We start from the raw sequence: 25627 nt of genomic DNA on the forward strand, positions 1-25627 counted from the left end.
TATTTATTTATTTTTATTCTCTTGTCTTTTAATATGTGCAAGTTTGGCAGCATTAGACTATTGTGAATGGGACAAACATTTGTCTTAATAGCAACTTCACTCTAAGCTTGTATTTAAACAGACTGTGCCTACAGCCAGAGAAGCAGACCATAATGAAAAAACTGCAATTCCAGGACCTCCTGAGAGGGTAACTGTACCACTGTGTGTTTCATTTCTGGAATGAAACATTGCATTTGTCTCTTCACTCACTAATGTCAATCTTTGGCTTCTCCTCCAGAGATATGAAAGCATTTTACACACACTGGAGGTGATCCTTCTAGACCAGCATGAGCTCTGCCTAAAGAAATGGTATAAGATAAGGGAAATAATGGGCATCATTTATATTAGCCTTCTAGCAGCCCTGTGAGTCACTGGAGAGAAGAGAAGTCAAGGCACATCAGACCACCCAGTGTGTGAAATACTGCTGAACACAACCTAGAAGTCCTTATTCCAAGATCAGAGGTAATAAATAACAGTTGCTCTACTGAAGAGAAACTACAGAGCAATTTTAAAAGTGGTCCATTGAAAAATTCATACAGATAGCACTGATCTCCAAGTGCTTTGCCAAGGCTGATGAGTGTTATTTGCCATGAATTGCAATGAGGCTTTGGGAGTTAGAGGGGTTTCCCTGATTTACTGAGAGGTGGGCAGACTATCTCCCCTCCCTCTGGTCTGGACAGGCATGACTGCTCATGTCGGGGTACGTGAGGGACACCAGTTCAGTCAACAGCAGAAGTGCAGCTTGAAGCATGCCTCTCTTGTCCGGAGTGCAGCTCAGCTGCCTCCTGCTCTGGGACCGCCCTTGCAGCTGGCTTGGCAGCAGACCTCAAATCGAGTCCATTTTACATCCCTACAGCAATACCTAGAGCATTAGATTTAATACCCAGTTACCCATGAAGGTGGCATACTCCATGAGCAGATTCTTGAGGTGCAGCAGGTGGCTGTGATTTCCCCACTGTTTACACCTGGGGAGTGTCACGCAGCAGTGCTCAGCCACCTTACCTCACTCCCTGGCACCATGACCCTGAGCGTTGCCAGAAGTGAAAGTGAAAATCCAGTTGTTTTTTTAAAGAAGGGAAAATCTGGTATTGTTCCTTTTCTTCTGAGTGATCCCCACAGCTCTGGTGTCTTGTGTGCAGGGCTCTGAAAGGGGAACAAATGCTTTAGCAGCCTGCCCGTTGGTGTGGAGTTTCCTGCTGCAGGGCTCGTGCCCAGGGAGAGCGTACTTAAAGGCTTCGTTGGAAAGACGTCACTGTGTAGGTACTTGTACTGTGTTATTCTTTGTGAGGTCTTATCTTGTAGTCGGTCTTTTCTCTTACAAAGTGTTCCTATTTCCTCTTTTTAAGCAAGTATTTAGGAATGTGCAGAAAAGAAGTCTTTGGCAGAAGGGAAATGAACTGTGTATTCTACATTTTCTCCATGAGGAAGAATGTCTGTTACTTAGTGCATGTGATCTCTCTAAATAAGTAATAGAGGTCTTTACAGTACTGATTCTTTTTGCAAATATTTGAATCCTGAAGAGTCTGTGAGGAAGAATCTGTCTTTACACATGGCTTTTCACACTCTTGTGGCTGTTCAAGAAATTGTCAGATTTCCTTCTGAATTTACAGTCTCTCTTGTAAACATGAGCCAGTTTTTTGCTTTTGAGTGCCTTTAGGAATGTACAATGTGAGCTTTATCAGCATGTTTTACTCATGGGTAAATTGGTGTGGAAACTGCATCTGGTTTTCAGTGAAGACTTAGGGTTATAGATAGTGAGTGGAAAATACTGTAGTTTTGAGTGCTGGACTACCAGCTTTCCTGTGGCTCTGCACTGCTTTCACAGTGTTTTGTGCATGCATACTAAGCAGTGCAATTGTGTACGATCATGAATGACCACAGAAGCTGTTAAATGTGTTAGAGCATTTTTGTTTTCATGTATTTCCCAAACAATTTTCCCCATAGCAAGTTAACCATTATTTTTCTTTTTATTATCTTTACTTTCCGTTATCTTAACTTTTCTTTTTCTCACCTAACATGTTTAGCTAATACCTCTTTTCCTAAATTGACCACCTGCTTTGAAGGAGGGCTCCAGTAAAGACAAAGGATAACTGTCAGGAGAGTTGCAGTAAAAATCTTTGTAAGTCTCTTCCTTTTAGATGAGAAGCTATCACCAAACCCAGAGCTGATTGTATGGTGTATTCCTTGTGGCTATGGCTAAGCTTCCAAATGGGATTTGTGGGAACTTCCATGTGTCTGGATTCAAGGGAAACAAAATAAAAAAGAAACCAAAACAGAAAGCATCAGTCAGTAAGGATATTGGTTTTAAAATAAAAGAAAGCAAGCTAGTGAAGGAGTTAATTCTACTTGCCTTAATATGCTGTATAAAAAACTGGAAACAAATACCTCAGTAGTGTTTTTGAGTGGTTGTGGGGAAAGAGGCTTGGAAGCACCTCTCTATGGAGGTGGTATGGTTTGCCCACTGGAGTTTTGCAGGTTTTTCACAGCTCAAGGACAGTGTCCTGTTGGTCACTCTCTTCTTTGGCTTGATGAAAATGGGGAGAGAAAGTTCCCTCACAGGCTCCGTCTGGAAATGGCCATTTTGTCTTTTTTTCATTAGGCTTTTGCATTAAAGAAAAATACACAAAAAGCCATGGAAGTTGTATTCAGCAGATCAGCAAGGTGAAACTGGTTCTGAAAATAATATTAAAACTAACTCTTATCTAAATACTGCCCTCTTTCCAGGGAAGAGCTTACAGTGAAAAAGAAAATCTATAGGATCTTCTGAAGCCGCTCTTATTTTATTTTGCTGCTTCCTTACTTCATTCAATAGCATCATTTTCTTCAAGCAGTTTGAGACTTAAGTCCTGTCCGTAGCATACTCAGGATATCCGATAAGCCTTTTCTGAAAGTTTACTGCGTTATTCCACAAATACAGTTTTGCCTCACCATGTAAGCCATATACAAAAATGCTCATAAAGCTGCAAAGCCTTGGGACGCGTGCTTAGGAGAGACAGCCACCCCTTCTGAGCTGTGCCACAGTCAGAGTCGGGAGGCCGGATAGTGCACACCAGAAGAAGTTCTGGGCTGGCTTAGTTTGTGCTGGAGTTAGAAAATTCAAGTGGCTAACCACAATACTGCATCCTGTTGCTTTCTGTTTTTGAGATAGGAGTTCAACTAGCTTGGGCCCTTCCTCTGGGGGAACAATGCTGCTGCCTTAATGACTTTTATGTCTGGATAAACACCGGAGCTATTTGTTTGTCTCATTGTATTTGCTATGAAATTACAGGAAAATGAAAAGGACAGTTTTGTGCTTCTAAACCCCCTTTCAAAAAAAAAAAAAAAAAAAAAAAAAGGCCTTGTTAGGGCTCTGTAGTCTTCCCTTTTTGGTTAAATTCCCTTCCTTTCTGCCAGTTTTCTCAGGCTGGCCAGTTTGTGGCATCAGGTCTGACTTGGATGAAAGCTCATCAGCTACTTAGGAATGATGCTGCTTTGGTGAAAGAGGCCCAGATCCTTGTGGTTGTTACTTTACTTGTCTTTTGCTGGCAGCTGATCCCCTGCTACAGTCTGGCATAGTTTCATTAGAGCTGTGTAGATAACTTGCTTCAGTAGCTCTGCAAAGTGAAAGAAAATCTTTATGGAAAGGTTTTTTCTGTCCAAAGTGAGTGTTTTCATTTTAGATTTGAGTGCTCTATTTTTAAAGTAGCCTTAAAACTGATGGGAGAAGGTGGCCTGGATGACTTAAGACTCTCAGGAAACTGCCAAAAATAGAGGATTATAAGACACACCAGTGGAAGATGAAACATGAAATCACAGGGACAAGGCAGAAGAGGACAGGAATTTGGCAAGCAGGACTGTGGCTTTTGGAAAAGAAGACAGAGAGGAAGACTGGCAGTGCAGAAAAGGGGAAGGGAGGTGTCCTGTGAGCACAACTGAAGGAGGAGCAAGGATGATGCACTGAGACTTATAAAAGGGAAGAGAAAGCAGAATGAACAAGGACAGAAGATAGGGATTTGAGGCTGAAAGCTGCTGGGAAAAGTCCATTTATTTTCCTTAACCTGTGAATGCTGCTGGATGCACCGGCACTGGACTGTGAGGACTGTTATCCAGCCAGTGAGTGTAGTCCAAGAAAGACAAGATCAGTGACACACCTTCAGCTGGCCCACAGGGGAGAAGGGAGCAGATATAACCAGCCTGCGATCTGGAGAACAGAAAGCAGAAGGCTAAAGGGAGCATCGTGTGAAACAGCACTGATCGAGATGGTTTGGCCAGCAGAAAAAAAAACCAAACACCCCCCACACACAACTCAACCAGGTAGGAAATATCCTTAGATATATAAGAAGAGGACAAAAGAAGCAGCTCTGTTCGTTGAATGTCTGGCTTTTAACACACTGCAGGGACAGAATAAAAACTTGCAAGGTTGTGTACATGAGAAGGAAAATGTGTAAAATGGAAGAACTGGTCCCTCGTGTGGTGCAAAGTGGAAATGGACAGGCTGCACTGCTGTGGTGCCCCGAAAATCAGAGAAGCAGAGCTCGGCGGCACTGCCACGCTCGGACCCTGTGTGGAGGTGCTGCGCTCCGGCCGACTGGCAAGGGCCGGAGATTTTATTCCGGGGGAAATATTGCAACCGATCTCCCCCATTCTCACGTGTTTCAGAGCTGGAAGGAGCTGGGTTTGCTGGTGTTGGTCCTCCTGCCTGATCTGTTTCTGGGCATCAGGGTGTAATTCGCCTGAATTAACACAACTCAGCACAGATAAGCAGTTATTAACTCTTGCTGAGGAATGCATAATCTTATCTTTAAAACTCACTTGATGTACTTTTCGGGGCATGACAAATCAACAGTTATTTTAGGGAAAACTTTTAATGAAAAGCTCTGCAGAACAAAACTGTTTTTGTTGTTGTTTTTTGGAACTTGTGTTTTACTAAAACACATTTCACGTATTCATGACAACTTCATTGGTGTGATCCGCGACACCTTTTTTTGACAAAATTCCACATTCTTTGGAAAAAAATACTAAATTTTTTTGTTTTATGTTTTTAATTTGAAGGGCTATTTCACATCAGTTCACTTTAATTAAGAGTAAGATTTAATTTGAAACAATGTTTCATTTTGGGTCAAATGAAACATTTATTCAGTACAAGATATCTTTCTTGTTTAGTTTTTTATGTGTTTTGGAGGTGTGAGCAAATCAGGAAGTTATTTGCTTGTGTGTGCTGCTAATTGATGTGTGTGGGGCCACTGCCTTGAGCCAGCTGGAAGACTTGGACCTGGAGCCTCCTGCCCAACAGGGTAGGGAGGGATTTCCCATTCTCTGGAGAAAGACTATGTGGTTTCTACTGCGGAGATGCACCCACAGCTGGAAAGGGGAGTGGGTTTGGCATTTGCAAGACATCTGTTGACCCCAAAAAATCAGACTCTCTTCTGAACCCCAGCTCCAACTCAGGGTACAAAGGCAGCTGAGCACCATGAGATTTTCTTTGCCTTTATTCTGGGTTTCTTGGATCAGAGAAGCTTTGCAGCACTTGGCCTGGGAGTTGTTTCGTTCTTGACTGGAGAAGGACAAAAAAAAGGAAAAAGGTAATGAATGCTAAACATTGTATTTAATGTCCCATCAGAGACATGACTGTAATGAGAACTTGGTAAGCCTGCCCAGGGATTGCGGAGGATCAAGGAGTGTGTCGGACCCCAGCGGAGCCAAGCAGCCAGGACAGTCCGATGGATTCTCTCCCCTTCACTCGCATATGTTTCCTGCTTCTGACCATTTCATCTGCCATTCTAGGTGAGTCTCCTTGTTTGATTGCATGAGTGGACCCCCTGAGCCCTGCACGCTTCTGAGCACTTCAGCCAGCCTTTTGGCTTGTCTGTGAAATTGTTGCCTGTGGGAATACTGAACTGACTCAGCGGCAGTGGCCTCGGACGCTACGCCCAGCTGTAGTCTGGGAGCTTTGCTTGTCCTGGGATCTGGATATCTGCTGGGGATATACCTGGCAGGATTGTGCCAAGGATTTCTGGGAGGACAGAAAATGAGGATGGACGATTCCTTTGGGCCTGGCTGGGCATACAACCCCTTAGCTCAACCAGGGCTCCCTTCCCGACCTGCCAGCTTCCTAGTCCAAGCTCCAGCAGCAGCAGTGGCAGGGGTATTTCATATCATATTTCTAACCCCAAAATTCGGGGGGGGGGGACTGGGCCCAGTACCTTATAAAAGTTGCCCATGACAATGTCCCCTAAGCAGGAACTGGATTTGTCCCCCCCAAACTAGTCCCATTTTCTAACACTAAAATGTGGTGAGCAAAATGCCAGAAAATGTTTTTTCTTTGTTTGCTCATGTAGCTACCACGGTGCCCAGTGGTGACCCTGCTGACTGGACAAAAGACTCTTCCTTGAGCAGCACAAAAGTGACAGCCTATGACTGCACGCACTGTGGTATCAGTGTATGCGAGTTATCCAATTTCAGTTGCTGTGTTGTAATTGGTGAAACACAAAACAAGATGTTTTCAAATGAAGTAATTCAGCTGGTGACCAGTGAAACACATATCACTATGTGCTTTCAGCAAGCAGATACTTTTCCAAAAGGAATTTATGCCATCATCTGGGTGAAAGACGAGGGAATAGGAGATTCATGCGGCATCCTGAAGGCTGAAGGTATGGTCAGCTGGGAGCCTAGCTCTGAACAAACTGAAAAATACATTTCCAATTATGAAACAAAACTGTTATATATTTGGGCAGACAGTGAGGTTAATGAGGCAACTAACTTAAGATGAGTATTTTATGAAGAAAAGACATAGTCACTTAGAAAAATAAATTAAATGCTTTCAGGCCAAACTCTACTTCAGAGTACACTAGTGGAGATCCAGATAAATACACAAGTTACCTTGATGTGTTCAGCTTAACAACCTCTTGTGTGTTTCGTTTCTGACCCCTCTAAACCTTTTCCTTCTGGCATTTATGCTTCCCACTGTAGAATATCTACATGAGAGCAATCCTTAAGTTAATGTAAGTAAACTCCAGCCCTGTCTCTAACTCTTTCTCAAGTGAATGGACAAAGACGGACCTCTTTGCCACATCTTAGGCCAAGAATAAGTTATATAATATCACAGAGGCATGCAGGCTAGGAGTGAGATGCACCCTGTGAGACACTTATGCACCTGCTCCTCTTGTTTGCTTGCAATGCTTGGTTCCTGTGAGTAAATGGAGTGTGAAAAATATTGTCATAATTAATAATTATTTCAATAGAATTGTAATTACAGAGTGGTAATGGAAAGCTTTTTACAAAATCTTTTGGTGTTCTTAAGCGTAAAAACACTTTTTGCTTTCCTCTAATTTGAAGATATTCATTATGGGCTCCTAGACCAGTTCATCAGCTGCGGTAAAAAGAAAATTTGAACAGTTAGACTGATTGATTTGAACATTTGTTGAACAAAGTACAGTTGTAGCTATTTCAATCTTTTTTTTTTTTTTTTTTTGGTAAAGGGAGAATCTACCTTTTTAAGCTGTAACCCTTGACTAAATAGGTTATGAATGGTCGATATTTATAGTTAACTTTTGTTTTATCTTTCAGCTTCCCCAGAGAATAGGGAGGATATCATCGTTACAGAGTGGAAGGAGGCTTGCTGTACAGCAGAGGTCCAGCTTGCAGTGCCCAGCAGCTCCTTGAGTTGCCACACTGAGTTGCCAGACAAAAAGGATAAAAACACACTGCTCCCCGTCTCTGCGGATGGAAATGCCATCAGTTAGTCCCTCTGCGTGTTCATTTGGCATTAGCTCTGAGAGGGTTTTGCCCAGGCAGCTGTAAACATGGCTTACAGGTTTATGGGGTGTACTGTACATTTGCACTTTGGACGCACACATGTTGTATCGATCCAGCCTCAGAGAGGTCACCTCAGGCTGTGTACGTGCTGAGTCCTGGCCTGGACACAGGGATAGGCCGCGGTGTGTATTTCCCTCCGCATCCTATTGGCACAAGGATGTTGAGAGAAGGGGCACTGAAGGCACTTAGTGGTCATGCAACAAGTTTCAAACAATTCCGTTTACCAGTAAGTGATAAACGAGGCTTTTCCTCCAGACTAAGAGGACATTTGTCACATGCATTTATTTTTATACCCAGATTTGTTCATTGGAGAATGCCTACCATTTTTCTTCAGTTACGGTCAAACAGGGTGTCTTTGCTTGAGACAAGTGCATTAAACACTGTCTGGCTTCTTCTGTGGAGAAATCTCAGTGTCGGTGTTTTGTCATCGCTTCAGTTTTTTGCTGTTATTTTTTTTGGTAAATTTTGCATGCATACTGGACAATTCTATTAATTACTTCCAAATTAGACCAGTATTATAGTATTTCTTTCTAGTTATTTATATGTTTAAATTCGTTTTCTTTAAGGCTTTGAAAAACTGGTCAAACCTGATTTCTTTACTGGTCTTCTTCCATTTTCAGGATACAAGGTCTTGCACCTCTTGTTTTTGATCACTTCAGATAAGAGACAAATTCAGAAGTGTCTGTTGTGGTAGGGAGTCAAGAATCAGCCCTGATTGCAAATAGCGTCATTATTTTGTTACAGATATCTCCATTAAGGCACCTTAAGCCAGAGACTATTCGTTCTCTGCTCTCATTCATCAGTTCCCATTATCACCTTTTGTGAGGTACATTTGCAGAAGTATCAGGCCCAGTTCTTCCTAGCTGGTGTTTATGAGGCAGGCTTGTTTCTTAGCACATCTCCTTGATTCACTTGGATTCTTTATTTTCTTCTACCCTGCAGATTCCTCGTCACCTTCAGTCAGCAAACGAGGCACCTTTGGCATCACCACCACGTTTGTGGCTCTTGTGGGTTGTGCTGTAGTACTGGTAGTGTATTGCATTCTAAAAAAACGAAACCGTAAAGGTACAGTCTGATAAAATGCATGTTTCCTAGGGGTAACTTGGCTTAGAAGCAACACTTGTAGTGAAAAAGGGAGCATACACTGTTTTCTTTCTGGATCTCATCTCCATTAGATTGTTTTTGCAGTTGCTAAATGATGTTGATTGTGAAGGGGAGGCTGGGCTAAAAGCTGGCCTGAACTCCACCTCTGTGTCTGGCACCACGGCACAGTGCCTAGTCATCTGGCCTCCTCAGGAAAAAGACACACAGAGTAAATTTCCTCCTTGCTAAAATAATACAGCCAGGTGGTTGCACCTCTCAGCCTTACCTCAACGTCATCTAATTCCTTAGAGTAGTCTCAGATTGCAACATTTCAACCCAGAAAGCAGCGCACAGGCTATGGCAAACACTGGAAGTGAGGTGCGCTGTGCAGCTTTTCCAGTAGCAATATATCACTGCCCAGGGGGGTGTTTGTTCTGCAAACTAGTATGCATGGAAAAGGCTGGGAGAGGCTCTATGGAGTAAACAGGGAGTTGTATGGATAACATGTTCTGGAAATAACTGCTTTCCTCCACTGTGCCTTCCTCCACTGCTTCCCTCTTCCTCCATAAAACGGAGACCGCAGTATTCTTAAACTGACTTAATGTTAAACCATCTCTTACTTCGGAAATTGTTGTGCTGCACCAGAGTATATAACTCGGGATGCAGTTGTGGTGTCATTTGGCAAAGTATCATTCCTTCCAAAATGTACCATTTCAGTTATTGATATCATATTTGGTACGGAGCTGGAGAGAAAGTACAAGGCCTGTGAATCTATTAAAGTGGATACCAGTGAGTTGCCCAGGAATTCAAGATAAATATAAATTGGAGAAAAACAGCTGCAAGTATTATATGTTAGTTTTGATTTTTCTAAGTAAATCTTTGCTAATGCTAGTACTTTCTTCGTATTTTTTTTCCTAGGACTGCTCACAGTGCATAATCACATTTTTATAGGTAAGAGAAGACTTTTCAATATCTGGCTTAGTTACGGTAAATGATGAAATTGCATTACTATGGTGGCATGAGGTTGTTAAATGAAAGACTGGGAGTGTTTACTAAGACCATGTTTAGTGGATGTCCATTTCCATGGACCACTGCAGCAAGGCTGTACCAATACATTTTAATCGCACAGCTCCAGTCCTATGCCCGTACATGACCCTACAGTGGTTCTCACACTCATGTGTTAATCATTTGCATGGTCCTTCAGACACCCCTTGACCTGGACCTGCAGTTTCCTTCCCTACATCCTGGAGCCAGCTTTTGAGTTTCCGGGACTCTGTGTAATGCCAGGAGCTGAAATATTTCATCTCAGTTACTAAACTACCCAGTCTTTCATCAGAAGCAAATGCTCTTTGTTGCCTTTCCTCTGGTGGTTGCTTGTATCTTTCTAGGGTGCAGTTCATCCATCCAAACCTGGGAGTCTAAGAGTTGAATTTCTGGGTTAGTTTAAGGTTAACTAGTTCGTTAGAAGTCAGTTAAGGTCTAAGCTTTTTATCTTAAGCTCCCTTTCTAGTGAATGGAGAGCAGCAGCTGTCTTGAAGGTGATTAATCTCATCTTAAAATAGGTTTTGAGGGACAGATGAATTACCTTGTGAAGGTGCCTGTTTCTCTCTGGTTCTTATAAAGGAAGCCAGTGATAATAAGCTGAGACTTTTAAATATCTACAGTTAGATGAAACATAGCCATTTGTGAAAAATATGATTTGCACATGTGCTTGCAAAAACCAGTGAAGACAACACAACTGTAGTCTCAGTGCAGTTGCACTATTAAGACATATTATTGTGTTGCAACAGTTTGGATAACCTTGAGCTTTGGTGACATAGGTAAAAATTTATGGTTAGTGACTTTGCTGCAGTCCTGCCCTAAGATGTAACACCCAGTGATGTTCTCAGACTTGTCTTGCTACCCTTCTAATGCAAAGACTTACAGGTCACAGGAAACCAAGGGAGAGTTTCAGCAGAGACACCGGGAACTCCCTGGGCCTAGGAGACTGAAAGTCTTTCAGCTCTCAGAGCAATGCTTGGTCCAGCAGCACATGGACAGTGCTGCTGCTCTGAGGACTTCACGCTCCAGATCTCCAGGCCCAAGCACAAACTCTTACTGAAATCAAGCTGTGCCTTTGGTAGCCAGATATTTTTCCTTCAATTCTGCAGGTGGTGATACTGCTGATGCTGCAGATCCTGAAATGGAAAACTTCAATGTTATTTAAAAACCATCTGTAAATGAGGAAAAACAAGCCTTTATACCAGCAAGATATTCTTCAGTGATGAAGTGCAGCCCTCAGCTGAAGAAATAAACATTCATTTTATACAAAATCTCATAGTAACTTTTACAAATATACTTCTAGTGCTTTTGGGGCCGGACTGTTTTCAGTGGTGCCCAGCATCAGGATGAGAGACAACAGGCACAAACTGAAACACAGGCGGTTCCATCCAAATATGAGAAAAAACTTCTTTACTGTGAGGGTGACAGAGCACTGGAACAGGTTGCCCCAAGAGGTTGTGGAGTCTCCTTCTCTGGAAGAAGATTCAAAACTTGCCTGAATGCTGTCCTGTGCAATGTGCTCTAGGTGACCCTGCTTGAGCAGGGGGGGTTGGACTAGATGATCTCCAGAGGTCCCTTCCATCCTCAACCACTGTGTGATTCCATGCATTCACTGAGGACTGTGGTTGCTGCAGTTACCCGATTCCAGGCCTTGGCAACCAGCGTGAGCTCCTGACAGCTCCTGCGACTTCATTGAAGACTGCAGTCACTGCAAGATGTGCAACTGGGTCAATAGCACAGTTTTAAACCAGCTGAATCCTTTCAAAGATTTGTGTGGTTGAAACTACCAGTTCATCTGAAATTCTTCAGAACAATCTATTGTATAGTCAGGAAGGATGTGTTGAACCCTGAGGCAGATGCTCTGTGCATGTCTTCTATATCCTAACATAATAGCACTGACATAGTCTTAATCTTTTACTTGCCAGGCGGTCTTCAGATTTCCACAAGAAGACAGTTTGTGCAGGCAACTGGGTTTGTTTAATTCTTGCGGAGTGCTTTGGCCTTTTGAGTAAACATTTGCTACTGATGGCAGTTGCTCTGAGCACTTGGTCCTGCACAAGGGGGATCGAGGGTCGTATCCAGCTCCCTCAGAAATGGCATTGGGTTGTGGAGGCTGTTGTCCCCTCCAGGCTGGACAAATGTATTCTTGTCAATCTTCCTGGCAAATCAGGTCATAAGGCTGGCAGTCTTCATGTCAAACATTTTCAATAGTAACTCAAGCAAATAGGAAAGGTAGGCATGTTGATATACTTGCTCTATTCCAGTGTCAGAAAAGAACACTATTTCTGCAGCTGAAGACAGATTTGGGTATACTACATGGAGACAGTGATTGAAAAATCAAGTTCAGAGATCCCCATTCGGTAGTTCACAGGCAGTACGTGAACTTCAGAAGATTTGTCATTCATGTTTGATTTGAATAAATCCTCAAAAGCTTGCATTATCCATAAATTATTAGACTTGAGCAAAAATGAGCAGCACCATAATTGCAAAAGCAGATCCAAGAAATTGAGATGAAAATTTGCCAAATTTTATTTGCAGGGTTCACCTAGCCATAAACCTGTGACTGCAACTTTCAGCAGGAAATCTCAAAGATTGGTGTGGGATATTATGAGAAGCTTGAACTTTGCCACAATTAAACCTAAATTGAAAAGCTCATAATAGAAGACAGGCAAAAATGTTTTCTTTATGTATTTTAGAAATACAGAAAAGCCTCTGTGCTTGAAGTTGGCTGTTTGGTACAGGAGACTGGTGTTCGATCATTATTTTTCCCCATGAGTGTTTTGCACTCCTGCTGGTCTAAGATAATCTTGAGTATGTCATTTGGACTGATTCAGCTGTGAAGTCTCGTATCATGATGTATATTTTAATATGTTTACTCAATAAGCCAATGCCAAGGTTGCCTGTAAAGGGCCCAGATTGTGTAAGGATTTAGAGGGAGAAGAAAAGAGCCTTGACCTCCTTATACAGGTCCTTAGCACAATTGCAGTTCCTGTTTTTTCTCCAGAACAGGATTGCTGTTAGCTCTTGGCAGAGTAGGACTGTGTTCAAAAGGGGTGATGAAGAGGTTGGTTTGTGACAACAGCCTCCATCCTGAGGAACTAGCATGGCTATGGCTATAGCTTGGGAAAGGAGTACGCAAATCAGGTATGGACCTGCCTTTTACTGTGTGTTTTGACCTCAACTGTTTGGAAGGTCTTTCGAAGGTAGAGAATTTCTGTTGAGATTTGTTTTGTAACAGTGCCTTTTCTCCAGTGTGCATTTTCCACTGTAACTACTATGCATTTGGTTTTGGTTTTTTTCTGCTGTAAGTCATCACTGTGAGTGCACTCAGTAAGTGCCAGGTGCTCCCTGTTACACAGACAAGCCATATACTATGCTCAGGAGAGTTAGTGATGTATATATATTGTTTTTTCCATATCTAGAAAAATGCTGTCTTAAATTTGGAAGCCATGGGATTTCTTTCATGTGATCTTTTAACGGGAACAATAAATGTGTGTGTATATATGTGTGTGTATATATAGATGATTACACTATTTTTATTCATATAAATATGATTTTGCATTCTTTGAAAAGGGGGTAAAGTGATAGCTGAGAACTCACATTGTACGAACTCGAGAGATTCAGGTTTAATGATGTACAGATTTAATTTTTACTCTCTTCATACCATTTGGGGCCAAAGAGCTGGTCATGTCTTGGGAACAAACATAATGAACACCTGTGCCCCAGTGATGGAAGGTCAAATAAATCAGTCCCAAGCTGGCAAGTGGTCTTGCGTGGCTCACACAGGCCCACCTGCCTTAATGTCTGTTCTATTTTTCTGCTGATGATCATGCAGATTCAGTCATGCTGTGGCATTGCTAACAACAGGTTCACTTTGCCCCTTCTCCTGAATTGTGTTCTGCAAGTGGAAACCATTGATTCCACATCTCAGGAAAAACTGTCATTAATAGCTTTAAAGATCTATGCTATTGGCACTTAGCAATTGAATTGTGTTGTTTTATATGGATTTTTATGAATAAATATAACCAGTCAAATATTTGGTTATGGAACAAAAATGAATTGGACATCAAGTAGCTTGACTCATTAAATGACATAATATGATAGTTATTTTAATTCAGTGATTTTTGTTCTGTAGTACTATACCTATCACAACAGCAAAGCATCACTATCACGTGATTCCAAAACTCAAAAATCCAGGATTAGTGTCAAGATTTATTTCTTAAATACTGCAAAAGCAAAGACCATGCATAAGAGATGGCTCCTGGCATCGCCTTTTGTATTCAGTAATGAGCCTTTGCAGGTCTAGTTCAAAGCTAATTTCACAAGCTGACTGAATTCAGGCCTCTTTTCAGGTTTTTAACAATACCTGGTGAAATTTCTAAGCTTTCAAGAATGCAAAAAACTCTTTGGGAACACCCTCCTTTCCCTGTGCATTCACATCCAAAACAGTTGCTGCAAGAAGAGCTAGTCATCGTGTCAAGGAGGGACTAAGATGCAAACCCCACCTAAGATTCCCTGTTGGTGGTGGTGTGTAGCTCTTGTGCTACTGCAGGCGCTACAGAATATGTTAAGCATGAAGCCATTGAGCATGCTAAAGGGTATGTATCATGCTGTTGCTTGGAAAATGCAGGTTGTTGTTGCCAAAATGCAGTTTTGTGAGCAGCTTTGGATGATAATTTAAGGTTTGTCTGAAGCAAGGGAGTACTTCTCATCCATCTGCTTCTTATAGAGCATGCCATCCCCAAACCTGGGATTTAGAGATACCAGCCCACATTGTATATCAAAAGGAGACACTTCAGCCTCTGGGTTCTTTAAAATGCCCCATGGCTTCTCCACTTCACCGTGCCTGCACAGACACAGTGGCATAGAAATCCTTTGCTAAGCTCTTGAGGGGCTTTCTGAGCTGGTCTCTCTCCATGTTGCGCTGCCCTGCACTCGGCTCCAAGAAAGCTCTTCAGTTCTGGTAACACCACTAGCCCACGCTGACTCCTCAGCCAGTGTTTAGTTTCTCTTCACATAACAACCCTGTACCACGTCTTTCCCATGTGCAGCCTGGTAAGCCTGCAGGAGCACTGTCAGAGCGCGGGGAGTGCACGAGGAGCCTGAATTTCCCATATGGTCGCAACACAGAGGTTATTTATTACCTGAGCTGGGTACCGGGAAGCGCAGCTTTGCGCCCACCTTTTTTCAACTGACTGTAAGGGCAACTTGGGTGCTCTGAGCTGACTTTCTAGTTCTGCCTCCAGGGTTCAGTACTAGGAAACTGTGGGCGTTTTAAGTGTGAAGTCAAAGATAAAATACACCGCTTGAGAGAATGCTCTCTTTCCCCTCTTTCACATTTGCTGTGATAGTAAGACAAGACAAGTGAGTTGCTGGGGAGAGGGAGCTAACATATTCTAGCGGAGCAGCTCATGTAGCTGGAAGAAAACAGGCCAACTCTTGGCACTGAACCCTTTCTTCAGGTCTTTAATCGCTCAGGAAATAGAGAAGAAGAACTAAAAAGATCCTTGAAAATGTTGTGGACATTGCCTCTCTCAACCACAGCTCTTTTTTCCCTACTACTTCTGTGCTTCCCAGGCCTGAATGGTACGTACAGCAGAGCCGCTATTCTGTTTCACAAGTTTCATTTTTTTTCTTTTTTTTTCTTTTGTAGTTTACTGTCTCAAGCAGGTTCCTAGCAAAATCACTGCTAGCAAAACCAGGTAGAGATTTGAAAAAACATTCTTTGAAACTTTCGATTGTAATTTTTAGAAAAAAGTATGTGAAAATTTCTTAGGCTCCACAGCATTCTTTTCTGCTCAGAAATTATTCTCTGTAGAAACAGTTAGAGTTGTTTTCCTAGTAACTCAATACGAATCATATCTGTATTGTTAAGGTTGACATGGGGAGCCCACTACTGGAAAGAATGAATGTTGGTATTTGCTAGGGACATGATCGCTGAAGGCATAATAAAACCTTACTATAAATATCTATCTGTTGTAGCTAGTGATAGAGGACAAGCTGGGGACTTGCTTGGGGAAAGCAATGTGGATCTCTGGGGAGAACAGTCTGAGGAAAAACATATCTCTAAACAGTCAGCCCTTGTTTTGCCCGTTGACTTCAAATCTCTGTTTGCCTTGATAATAACTGGAAAGGATGGTGATTTGAAAAACAAATATTATCTACAAATCAGCATGCCCGAGAAGCAGATGCTGAGAAAACTATTGGGAATGTTTATTATTAATGTTCTTGCCATTCTTTAGTTAGTGGTTGTTCAGGATTCATTACTGATATCTGCAAATATAACTGTACTCTTGAACTTCTATCCTGATCATTTGGAGAAGGAAAAAAAAAAGAGAGAGAGAGAATAGCTCTATACTGTTTGCAGGCTGCTTGCTGTCAGCTATTCGGGTCCTTCCCTAGATCACCTAAGTGTGGTTCAGCTTGGAAGTACTAATTTGAGGCTGGCGGGGCTGAATTCCCTGGATTTTCCTTGTTTGCTTGTCAAGGCTGAGTGCGCTGTGCTTCCCCAGCCTTCTCCTTCTCCCTGTTCCTCTGCTCCTTTGGGAGGCAATTGCTGACCTCTCTGGGGTTGCTTTAGCTCCTTCTCTAGTGATATAGGAGGAATATCCTCATGGCTGGTCAGGTTGGACTGACCTGCTGCTTGTTGATTCTCACGGCCGGGTATTTCTGTGTCTGACCTCTGCGTTTGTTCCCCTGTTAAAATAACCTTGTAAGTAAGGATGCAGGGATCATTAATCCGCTTTGTGAACACTGAATTATTCAACCCTTTCTATGTTATTTTCTTCCAAAATACACAATGCTCTGTATTTCCTTTTCATTTTCTTGCTTACACTGCAATTTCTTTTAGGTGTTTCCCGTTTTATCTCTCTATTCCTTAATATTCATTCCATAAATATTTTCTTTTCAGTTTCTTCTGATTCTCGGGTCATTAAAGAACTTTTTCTACCTTTGTGTCTTTTCCAGTTTCCTGATGTTGCTAAAACCTGCTTTTTCTCAAATCTGTAATTTTCTTCCATTCTCTGTCATTTGTGATCACTTTGAACTCCAGATTTAGATCCTCAAGCAGTTCCAATTATTGGACTCAGTTCCATAAAGCTTTTATTTTGAGAGCTAATAGGATCATACTGGGAAACTACAGAGCAGACTAAATTTTTTGCTTGACTGACAGAAACGTCTCTTTTGCATGGGCTTTTTAAACTCTGGGGAGATGTTGAGTTGCACAGGTCAATGAGAATGAAAGCAAAAACACTGTAGGATTCAGGATAGCCAGGAAACTATATATACAGGATAGCAAGACTAAGTTCCAGGCTTACAGGGCTGTTCTCCTGACTGAGTAGCTATTTTTGCAAGCTATTTCACTATTTACAGATCAAGAAAAACTCTGGTACTGCAATTGTATTTGCATTTTTTATTTTTAGGTGAAGAAAATGAATTTCTTGGACATTCACCAGGCTTTATCAGTGCTTGGGAAGGAGATTCTATCAGCATAACTTGCCCTATGGAAAATTCAGAAAATGAAGAGGGGACGTACTTGCGGACTAGTATACGGCCGACCAATGTGCTGTATCTTTCGAGGCAGAACACTTCATTTATCCTTCCTGCTTTAGCTGATCGCATAAACTATTCAAACAAAGGAAAAAATCTGAGGATAGCTCTGCACAATGTACAGAAAAATGATTCCGATATCTACCTTTGCACCAAGTTTATAAAAAAAGGCAATTACATAAAGCTGGATGGGAAAAGAACCATGGTAGTGGTGAGAGGTATTGCAGTTCCACTTTTTATTATCATGAATGAATAAATACAGCTATATATTTTAAAACAAAGATGGATAAAAATATGGTAGGAGGCAGAGTCTTACAGAATTTTACATATGTCTGTTCAGATAATGTACTGAGTTGAAGGAAAGTGTGGGTTTGTTCCCTGAGTAGATGAAGAAAACACTTTAAGTGGAAGAAGATCAAGAAAACCCCTAGAATTCATGACTAATTTGATCCTAGCTACAGATTTTCACATGAGTCATAGGCTGTGATAACAATCTGGAAACTGTGAGGACCCACAGATGTGTTCACAACAATCAGCCAAATCTTTTTCAATAACAAACAAAGCAATAAGCCTTTTCTGGTGGCAGTTTTTGCAATCGCTCTTGTTTTTACTATTCCATCTTGAATGGCAGATTGGTGATACTTGGAAAGCTGGTGTTAGGCAGGATTTGTGAAGCAGGCATCAGTGGATACAGGTGATTTTTTTTTTTAGTGGTTTAGTGTTTAACGGTGCTTAGTATTTTTCTTTTTTTTTTTTAACAAACAGTTGAAGAATGTGCCAAAACAAGAAGAATTCTTCTCAAAGAGGAAGAATTTTTCTGTCTTGATTTTTCTTTTTCTTTCCTTTTTTTTTTTCCTGACTTAGAAGAGGGTTGATTCCACAGCATCTTTTGGCACCTTACTCCCAGACATACATACCCTTCTCATGAGACTGTCTAACCTGAAACCTCTTTACTAAAAATCACACGGTTTTCTTCCTTTCCCGTTCTCAAGGCATGCACAAACTAATTGATTGCTGGGTCAGTAATGGTCTTTTACATCTGGGAAGGCTGTGATCATGTCCTCCCTTAGGCTTCTCTTTTTCAAACTTCTTGACTATGTTTTCTCAACTTCCCATCATCCTGCTCGCCTTGCTGTGAATTTGTTCCAGTTTGCCTACGTCTTCTCAAAGTGTGTTAGCCAAATGGGACTCAGTCATCCTGTGAAGATAGTTGGTCATGGTTAGAAGCATTCCTTCTCATGCCTCAGAGATCTTTCTCCTACTGTACAGCCCAAAATGAGATTTTTTCCTGTTTGGCCTTACTGAGTTAAATTCAGTAGCTTCAGTAAGCATCGTGTTACAGACCCCAAACATTTTTTCTGTTTCTTTTAGCTTATACAAGTCTCCTTTATTGTATTTGGGCATTTGATTTCTTTCTTTGAAGCTAGTATTTTGCATACATTTTTACTGATTTTCATCTTGTTGATTTCAGAGTGTTTCTCCATAATATTTTTTTAAATTATCATATATCTATATTTGATTCTGATTCTGTTCTCTGAAATGCTTGCAACCTTCCCAGAATTATGTTTTGTACAAAGGCAATAAATCCTGTCTTTATTCCCGCATCCATGTGTTAGTGATAATGTCAAATAGAACAGGGATTCCCTCAGAAGTTCCCTCAGAGGAACTTAGTGAAATGTCTTGTTGGATAGCAAGTCAATAATAACTACTTTTGAAGACCATTTGCAATGTCAATGGCACCACATTGTATGATTTCATCCAGATTAGTAATTCCCAGGTCTTTCTATAGCTTAATCTCACTTGGGAAAGCAAGCAATGATGTATGTCCCACAGGCAAGCTGATAAAACTGTGTTCCTTTGGAAAAGTTCAGCGCATGTTGGTTTTGTTTGTTTGTTTGTTTGTTTTCTAAGTAGGTGGAGCCCCTTAGTTATAACCAGGTGAACTTGTTCAGTCAGCCCGACTTTCAGCTCCTGGGGCAACAAAGTATTCCAGAGTGCACTGACATATGCTTATCTTCTGGAGATGTGCATAAAGGCTGCCCTCAACTTCTTTAAGCAGTGACCAGGAGGCAAGGGGAGAAACTAGAGGCTGGATGGACAGTACAGCTAAGGACTACAGGGTGCTTTTTTGAGTGGGAGGAGGAAGGGAATGGGGTACACCATGGGGTCAAAGCTATGGTTGCTCTGAGCTCTTCCTCGTCTGTTGTCTGTGCTGGAAGCATGCAGCAGAGCCCTCTCAGTCCCTGGCTCCCCAGGGCACCTCCTCACGCCTACGGTTTTGTCCATCTTCCTTCGGTTCCTCCTGCTTTGGCTGTACTGCACTGCTTCAAACATGACTGCCATGCTCTGGTTGCACCTTGTAGCCCCTCCGCTAATGAATTACCATCTCCTGAGTTGGGAGCCCTTGATCTAGCACATACTTTCCTGTTTTGCTCATGATAAAATGTAATGCAGCTATTTCAGGTCAGTGAAAATGATTTGTGTTCTGTGTCCTTTTCTAGTCATCCCTTCAGATTCTCAGAGAAAGGACCAAAATCACTTGGATATGGAATGTTGTTGCTATACTATATATATTTTGGCTATTCTTTAACCACAGTTAATCATTTAAGTGTTTAGATGTTCTGAACCCTTTGCAAGTATTCAGGTTTGTCTGAATTCCTTGAGCTTCCCTTGTCCTGCTTAGTAAAGCTGTCTGTCTGTGCTTCTCTGTCTGTGCAGCTTTCTCTGCCCTCCTCCTTTGCTTTGGAAAGTAATTGTTGATGTCCCTTGGGTTGCTTCAGCCGCTTTAAGTACGCTAAGAGAAATATCCTCAGACTTATATTGACCCACTATATCTGAATTTCTGTGGTCTGTTCTTTCTGTCTTTGACTTCTGTATGTATCCCCTTGTCAAAATGCACTGTTATGTAACCATTAATCTTTCCTGATTTTAGCTAAAGATAATGGAGTTGTTGAACAATCACCGCCTTCGCTCAGTGTTCAGCAAGGCCAGTCTATCAGCATTACTTGTTCACTGAAAAGTTCAGACGAAGAAGGGATCTTCTTGCTCAAGACTCACATGAAACCTGAAAGCGTGTTGTATGTTTCAAAGCAGAATACTTCAACTATCTTTCCCGCTTTTGCAAATCGCTTGCAGTATGCAAAGCAAGAGAAGACATTAGTGATAATTCTGCACAACCTACAACCAATCGACAGTGATGTATACATGTGTGTTGGAGTGTTTAACAGTTCTACTTTCCTCTCACTGAATGGAAGTGGCACCATGGTGCTGGTTAAAGGTACTATACTTTTGCTACTTTAATCATAGGTAACTATAGGCATGCTATAAATGAAAAGGTGGACAAAAAGCTTGCAGAACTTTAATCTGGCCAGGTGGAGCACTAATTCACAGCTAGACTTCTTGAGAAAGTCTGGAGAGAGTGCTCAGGCTCCTCTGTGCTCTGTTGTACTAAGACACATAAAGATGCCCTGCATTTCTATCTGCCTTGTACTACCAGAGGGGAAATTAAAAAGGAAAAACTTTCTGTAATCCAGCATGTTAAAAAAAAAAAAAAAAAAAAATCAAAGTGGAGCACAAGCACTGTAGTGTGTCTCTGAATAATCTGTCTGTTTCAGGAAATGAATCAGTATTTTTGGCATCAGTTTTGTGACTTTAATGTGACAAAAATATCTTCTAGAAACCATTCACTACAGCAGGCTTTGTCTATGTTTAAAAATAGATCATGTTAGGGAGCATAGATCAAGTCCTTGGGTGTTTATTTGAAGTGCCAGAAATGATAGCAGAGATAATCTCACATACCCTCGTTCAGTGAGCACACTAGCATATTTTCCAGTGACGGAGGGTTTTTTTTTTTTCCTATAAGATAGTGTTGTAACCATTTGCTAAGATGAGGACAAAACCAGCAATATAGTTCTTGATTTTGATCTCACTGATGCAGCTTAACCTTGTGCAGTGGGCTTTCATGAGATCTTTGAGCAATTAAACCAATGTTTATGTAGGGCCTAAGAGTGGCGAAGGACTTATTTGCAGTCTGCAAAAAAGACTGTGGTCTCATTCTATGCCACTAGCCTTAACTAGTGCAACAACTCAGCAATGTGAGTCATGGAAAAGAATACCTACAGATCAAAGCAGTGGGGTGATTACCAGATATTATGTTTTTCAGATATGGATTAATTGAGGTTTCAGATATGGATTAATTGAGGTTTTAGAGAATTGTAACCCTTTCCATTAGCACTATTCTGTGCAGTGCATATACTTCAGGCCACAATGGCCTCCTACTTCTGTCTGTACTGCCTGCATCCTTCCAAACCCAGCTGTCATATAATTCCTCCATATTCCTGGCAGAGCACTCAGTATTGCTATAGTACTGTAGTAAAACATTTTCCGTTTCCCTTATGAGTATGTGGTCCTACCCTAACCTGGCATACAGAAGCTATTACCCTCATAGGGTGCCCCTCACTGATCCTTTGCATGCTGCTCACACTCTCCCCCTGACTCCCACAGGGCAGTGAGAATACTGATGGGATGACAAACGTGGCTGTGTAGCATGCTGTTGGGATCCGATTTCCTGTTGACCGGAGCCCCCTGCAGATGTAATTTTTTTACCATAATAAAAATATAATTCTACCTCTCTTCATATTTATAATAATAATATAATTCCAGATGCAGAAATGGAGCAGACAGGGTGCAGCAATAATTCCTGGGACTTCTATGCTCTTATCATGGTGGTGGTGCTGCTGTTTTCTGCACTGGTATGCTGCGTCTTCTACCATGTCGATGTAAGTATGCTCTCTCCATGCCAAAGCGAAACAGAATCTGTAATTAGTGAATTGAAGCCCCTTCAATCACAGCCAAAGAGATTGTAAATAGTGATTGACTCAAGCAAACACCTGAAAGATCTAAGGAATCATGAATTTGTATTGTTTCCCCTTAGCCACATGTTTCATGTAAATTCTTGGAGGTAAGGACTGTGTCTTTTTATGCTTCTGTAACTTTTAGTAAATGATGAGATAGTTTGTCTTTTGACAATGAACCTCAAGTAAGCTTTGCAGCCAACAGTGCAGCCAGTTTCCGTTTCCTGCCTAAAGTGGCAACTCACCACTCTGTTAGGATTCGTTTTTTTCAATCCGGATGGAGCTGTCTATAGCCATCTTGTAATAGATGTAAGAGGATGCTTTGCGGGGAACTCAAGGACAACACAAAGTCTTGAAACAGCCTTGTGTCTGACGGTAGCATTAGGAGTACATCACTACCCCTTTCTAGAGAAAAAGGTGACCAAGAAATTTTTTCCTTTACTGGGATTTCTTGCATCCATTTTCCTCAGAAAGTGCCCAGAATTATTTGTCTCTGATAGATCCTTGTTGTCCATAAAGATCACTCAGATTCATGGAACAGGATGTGACTGATCAAGCTTCTATGCTATCCTTGCACTGTGGTTTCAGTACTGCTAAAAAGCAGTAGTATAACATCATTCTGCAAAGCCAAAGGTCCCTGTGGGACTTGGTCCCTTACATTTATCAGTAACAGACTATACTTCAAGGTTAAGCACTATTTGTGTTGGGGCTACAGATACTTCCAACCCTTGAAGGAACTTTTAGTGGAATTACAAATGATTGACAGGTACAAAGTTCAGTGATCAGGTCATCGATTTTCACCCAGATGTCTAAGACCTCACCGGGAATTTAAAAAGTACATTTCTACCTCCAACATCTGGAATCCTAAAATGTAAATTGGCTTCTTGGTAGGGGTCTTTTCAAGCTCAGTTCTAAATGGCTGCTTGCTTTGTTTTGCAGATAAAGAAATATTTCCAGAAAAGAAAACTAAATGCCGTATATGAAGATATGTCTTTTAGTTCTAGACATAACACCTTGGTCAGAAGGAACACTTACTGCAACAATTAACCTCCTGCTAGCTGGAATCATGCATGGATCACCAACCAGCTCCTTTCCAGGTCTTTCTGCGAGCTGCCTTAGCAACTTGATGCAGTAGATGAATTGAAAATGCTGTCATCTACCTTCGTGAAAGGAAATAGCTGCTTCATTGCCAAAGCTGTTTCCTCTTCTTTTGGTCACTTGTGAAATATCATTTGTTTCTTTTTTTATGTACAGGAAACATAGAGAGATGCAGGTACCCTGCACATGTGTTTGCAGTGCAGTGTGGAGAGCAGTACTCTTGAACTGTAAATTTGGCTAGATGCAATATATGGACTTGTTTCTTTAATTGATAACCCTTTCAGAGAAGGTGGAATTGATGGAGAGGTCTGGTGATGAGCTTTGGGAAGTGTTCAGGAAGACCATGATAGGCTTGTTTAATAATATGCAGTTGACCTACAGGTGAATGGTTTACAGTTCTTTCGAGAATCCATGTGAATCTGCCAAAGGGGTTGGACAGCTAAAACTAATAAAGTATTAAAGCAAAGACATCTCTTCGGAAGAGAATCCAGAACCTTTGCAACAGAGTGCAGTATTACAGATGAAGTACTAGATACATTATTACAGATGAAGTACTAGATACATGCAGATTTAACTATTTGCAGTTCATAACGGTCCCACAAAAATGATTAGAATTACTGCCCTTGTCAGAGAAACTGGCATGGTTGGTGGAGGTCTTGACCTGTTTGGTCTGCAGAATGATTACATCTGGGGGCTGGAGACAAGATGGCTTTGTGGAAAAGCAGAAATATTTGTGACATGCTGGTGTTGTCTCAGATTCAAGATGTCTCAAAACTACACAGCAGAATGCATTTCTCCAGCTCAGTGACCTTACTCTGTACAATACAGGATGAACAAGTCTGGGACAAAACCAGTGCCTGAATTTCCACCTGGCCATGGGTGGGCCTGATCCAAAATCACTCTTAACAAGGGGATTTATCAAAAACTCGCGTAAGTTAAGTAACCTCCCCCCCCCCCACATTTTATTTGTTAATGGCTTAGAACAGTTTGCTAGGAAGATCTTCACTCTCCTCTAGCTAAAGGAAAGGCTACAGCTTCCTCCAGGGGTGTATGGTTTTGCAGAGCTGGGTCAGCCGTGGGAAGTCAACAGCTTACAGTCTTGCAGGCTCAGAGAAGCATAAAATTGGCTTGTTATGAGGCCCTACTGCAGGACTGACTGGGTGGTTTGTGGTTTCTGGGGCGAGGTGGAGAGCAGAATTTGTTTTTATTGATGTTTGTTAAGTTTTTAGAGAGAGCAGGACTGGTCTGTAGCTTGTAAGAGTGTGCAGCTGGACTTCATCCAGGCACAGGTGTGTGCAGCCAGCTCTACTGAGGTCTAGTGATTTAAAGGCTTCTTGCAAATGCCCTGTAACTTGCTCCTGAACAACACCTCAATAGGCAATATAGTATCCATTTTTCTCTTTATTTACATTTTTTCATTTTAAAATTAATCTCTGATGAAAATACTCTCTTGAAGACCTTTCCTAGTAACTACAATAACATTTCTTGAAGAGAGAACAATGCGAAAGGATGGCAGAGAAGAAATAGGCAGTGCTGTGCAGGCTGGCACATCCTTTCAACAGTGTCTTGTACCAAGTCACTAGGATGGAGGGTTACTGGGTTTTGCTGGATCTAAAACAGGAGACGGCACCTCACCGCTACCGGCTCTGTGTAACATCAGACACCACTAGGGGCGAGAGATTGTGCTGGCTCCCTCCTCTGGGATGGGGTCTGCTCGCTTTGCTTGCTGTACACAGTCAATAAAGTATTTGGAAAAGCAGTGCCATAGTTTGTGGCTTGCCTTGATGTCCCGTGTAGCGGCCAATGCACCTTTAATTCCATGCAGCTTGCCTCACAGTTGCAGTGAGCGCCCGTGCCTCACCACAGGAGTGTGACGGAGGGGTTTTCACAGCCAAGAGAGAAATGTGGGGAAAGGGGCAACTGAGCTGAAACTTTTGGAATGAATTTCCTATAAATAATCCCATAGTCACCAGCTTACACTCATGACAATTTTGTGATCCAAAAACAGCTGCAGACGGGAAAATGCAACTACTGCTCCTAGCAGTGCTTGCAAGCAGGTGAGCCCAGCCCCGGTGGGGTCCCGTGTCCCCTCATCATGGCCCAGGCAAGCGCAGCCCCCAAGGAGGTCCTGTGTCCCCCCTCAACGCAGCCCCTAGCGGGGTCCCCTGTCC

General features: G+C 41.9%; 2 protein-coding genes across 8 annotated transcripts in view; both read left to right on the forward strand.

The window, feature by feature from the left end:
- Positions 1-13461, forward strand: part of LOC112985325 (uncharacterized) — a 37972-nt gene extending 24511 nt beyond the window's left edge. The window contains exons 1-7 of one of the 7 annotated variants that reach the window (XM_026103871.2): positions 1019-1299; positions 5639-5802; positions 6357-6668; positions 7585-7755; positions 8776-8898; positions 9835-9867; positions 10843-11060. In XM_026103871.2, coding sequence (XP_025959656.2) covers positions 5739-5802; positions 6357-6668; positions 7585-7755; positions 8776-8898; positions 9835-9867; positions 10843-10907 — 768 coding nt within the window. In that variant the 5' untranslated portion in view covers positions 1019-1299; positions 5639-5738 and the 3' untranslated portion in view covers positions 10908-11060. The other 6 variants (XM_026103868.2, XM_026103870.2, XM_064522525.1 and 3 more) reach the window with 6 other exon arrangements.
- A 1621-nt stretch (positions 13462-15082) lies between these two features.
- CD7 (CD7 molecule) lies at positions 15083-25215 on the forward strand. The gene is made up of 5 exons (XM_026103880.2): positions 15083-15543; positions 17379-17723; positions 20438-20782; positions 22168-22283; positions 23298-25215. Exons 1-5 carry the CDS (start codon positions 15471-15473, stop codon positions 23403-23405), a joined length of 987 nt encoding a protein of 328 aa, XP_025959665.2. The 5' UTR covers positions 15083-15470; the 3' UTR covers positions 23406-25215.
- Positions 25216-25627: the final 412 nt, after the last annotated feature.

The sequence above is a fragment of the Dromaius novaehollandiae genome, chromosome 18 (assembly GCF_036370855.1).
Source record: "Dromaius novaehollandiae isolate bDroNov1 chromosome 18, bDroNov1.hap1, whole genome shotgun sequence".
NCBI classification, from domain to species: domain Eukaryota; kingdom Metazoa; phylum Chordata; class Aves; order Casuariiformes; family Dromaiidae; genus Dromaius; species Dromaius novaehollandiae.

Bases quoted from the DNA above. Each gene is read 5' to 3' on its own strand.
- CD7 (XM_026103880.2), top strand. From the start codon at position 15,471: ATGTTGTGGACATTGCCTCTCTCAACCACAGCTCTTTTTTCCCTACTA. The intron at 15,544-17,378 runs GTACGTACAGCA...TTTTATTTTTAG, and splicing joins GTGCTTCCCAGGCCTGAATG to GTGAAGAAAATGAATTTCTT. The intron at 22,284-23,297 runs GTAAGTATGCTC...TTTGTTTTGCAG, and splicing joins GCGTCTTCTACCATGTCGAT to ATAAAGAAATATTTCCAGAA.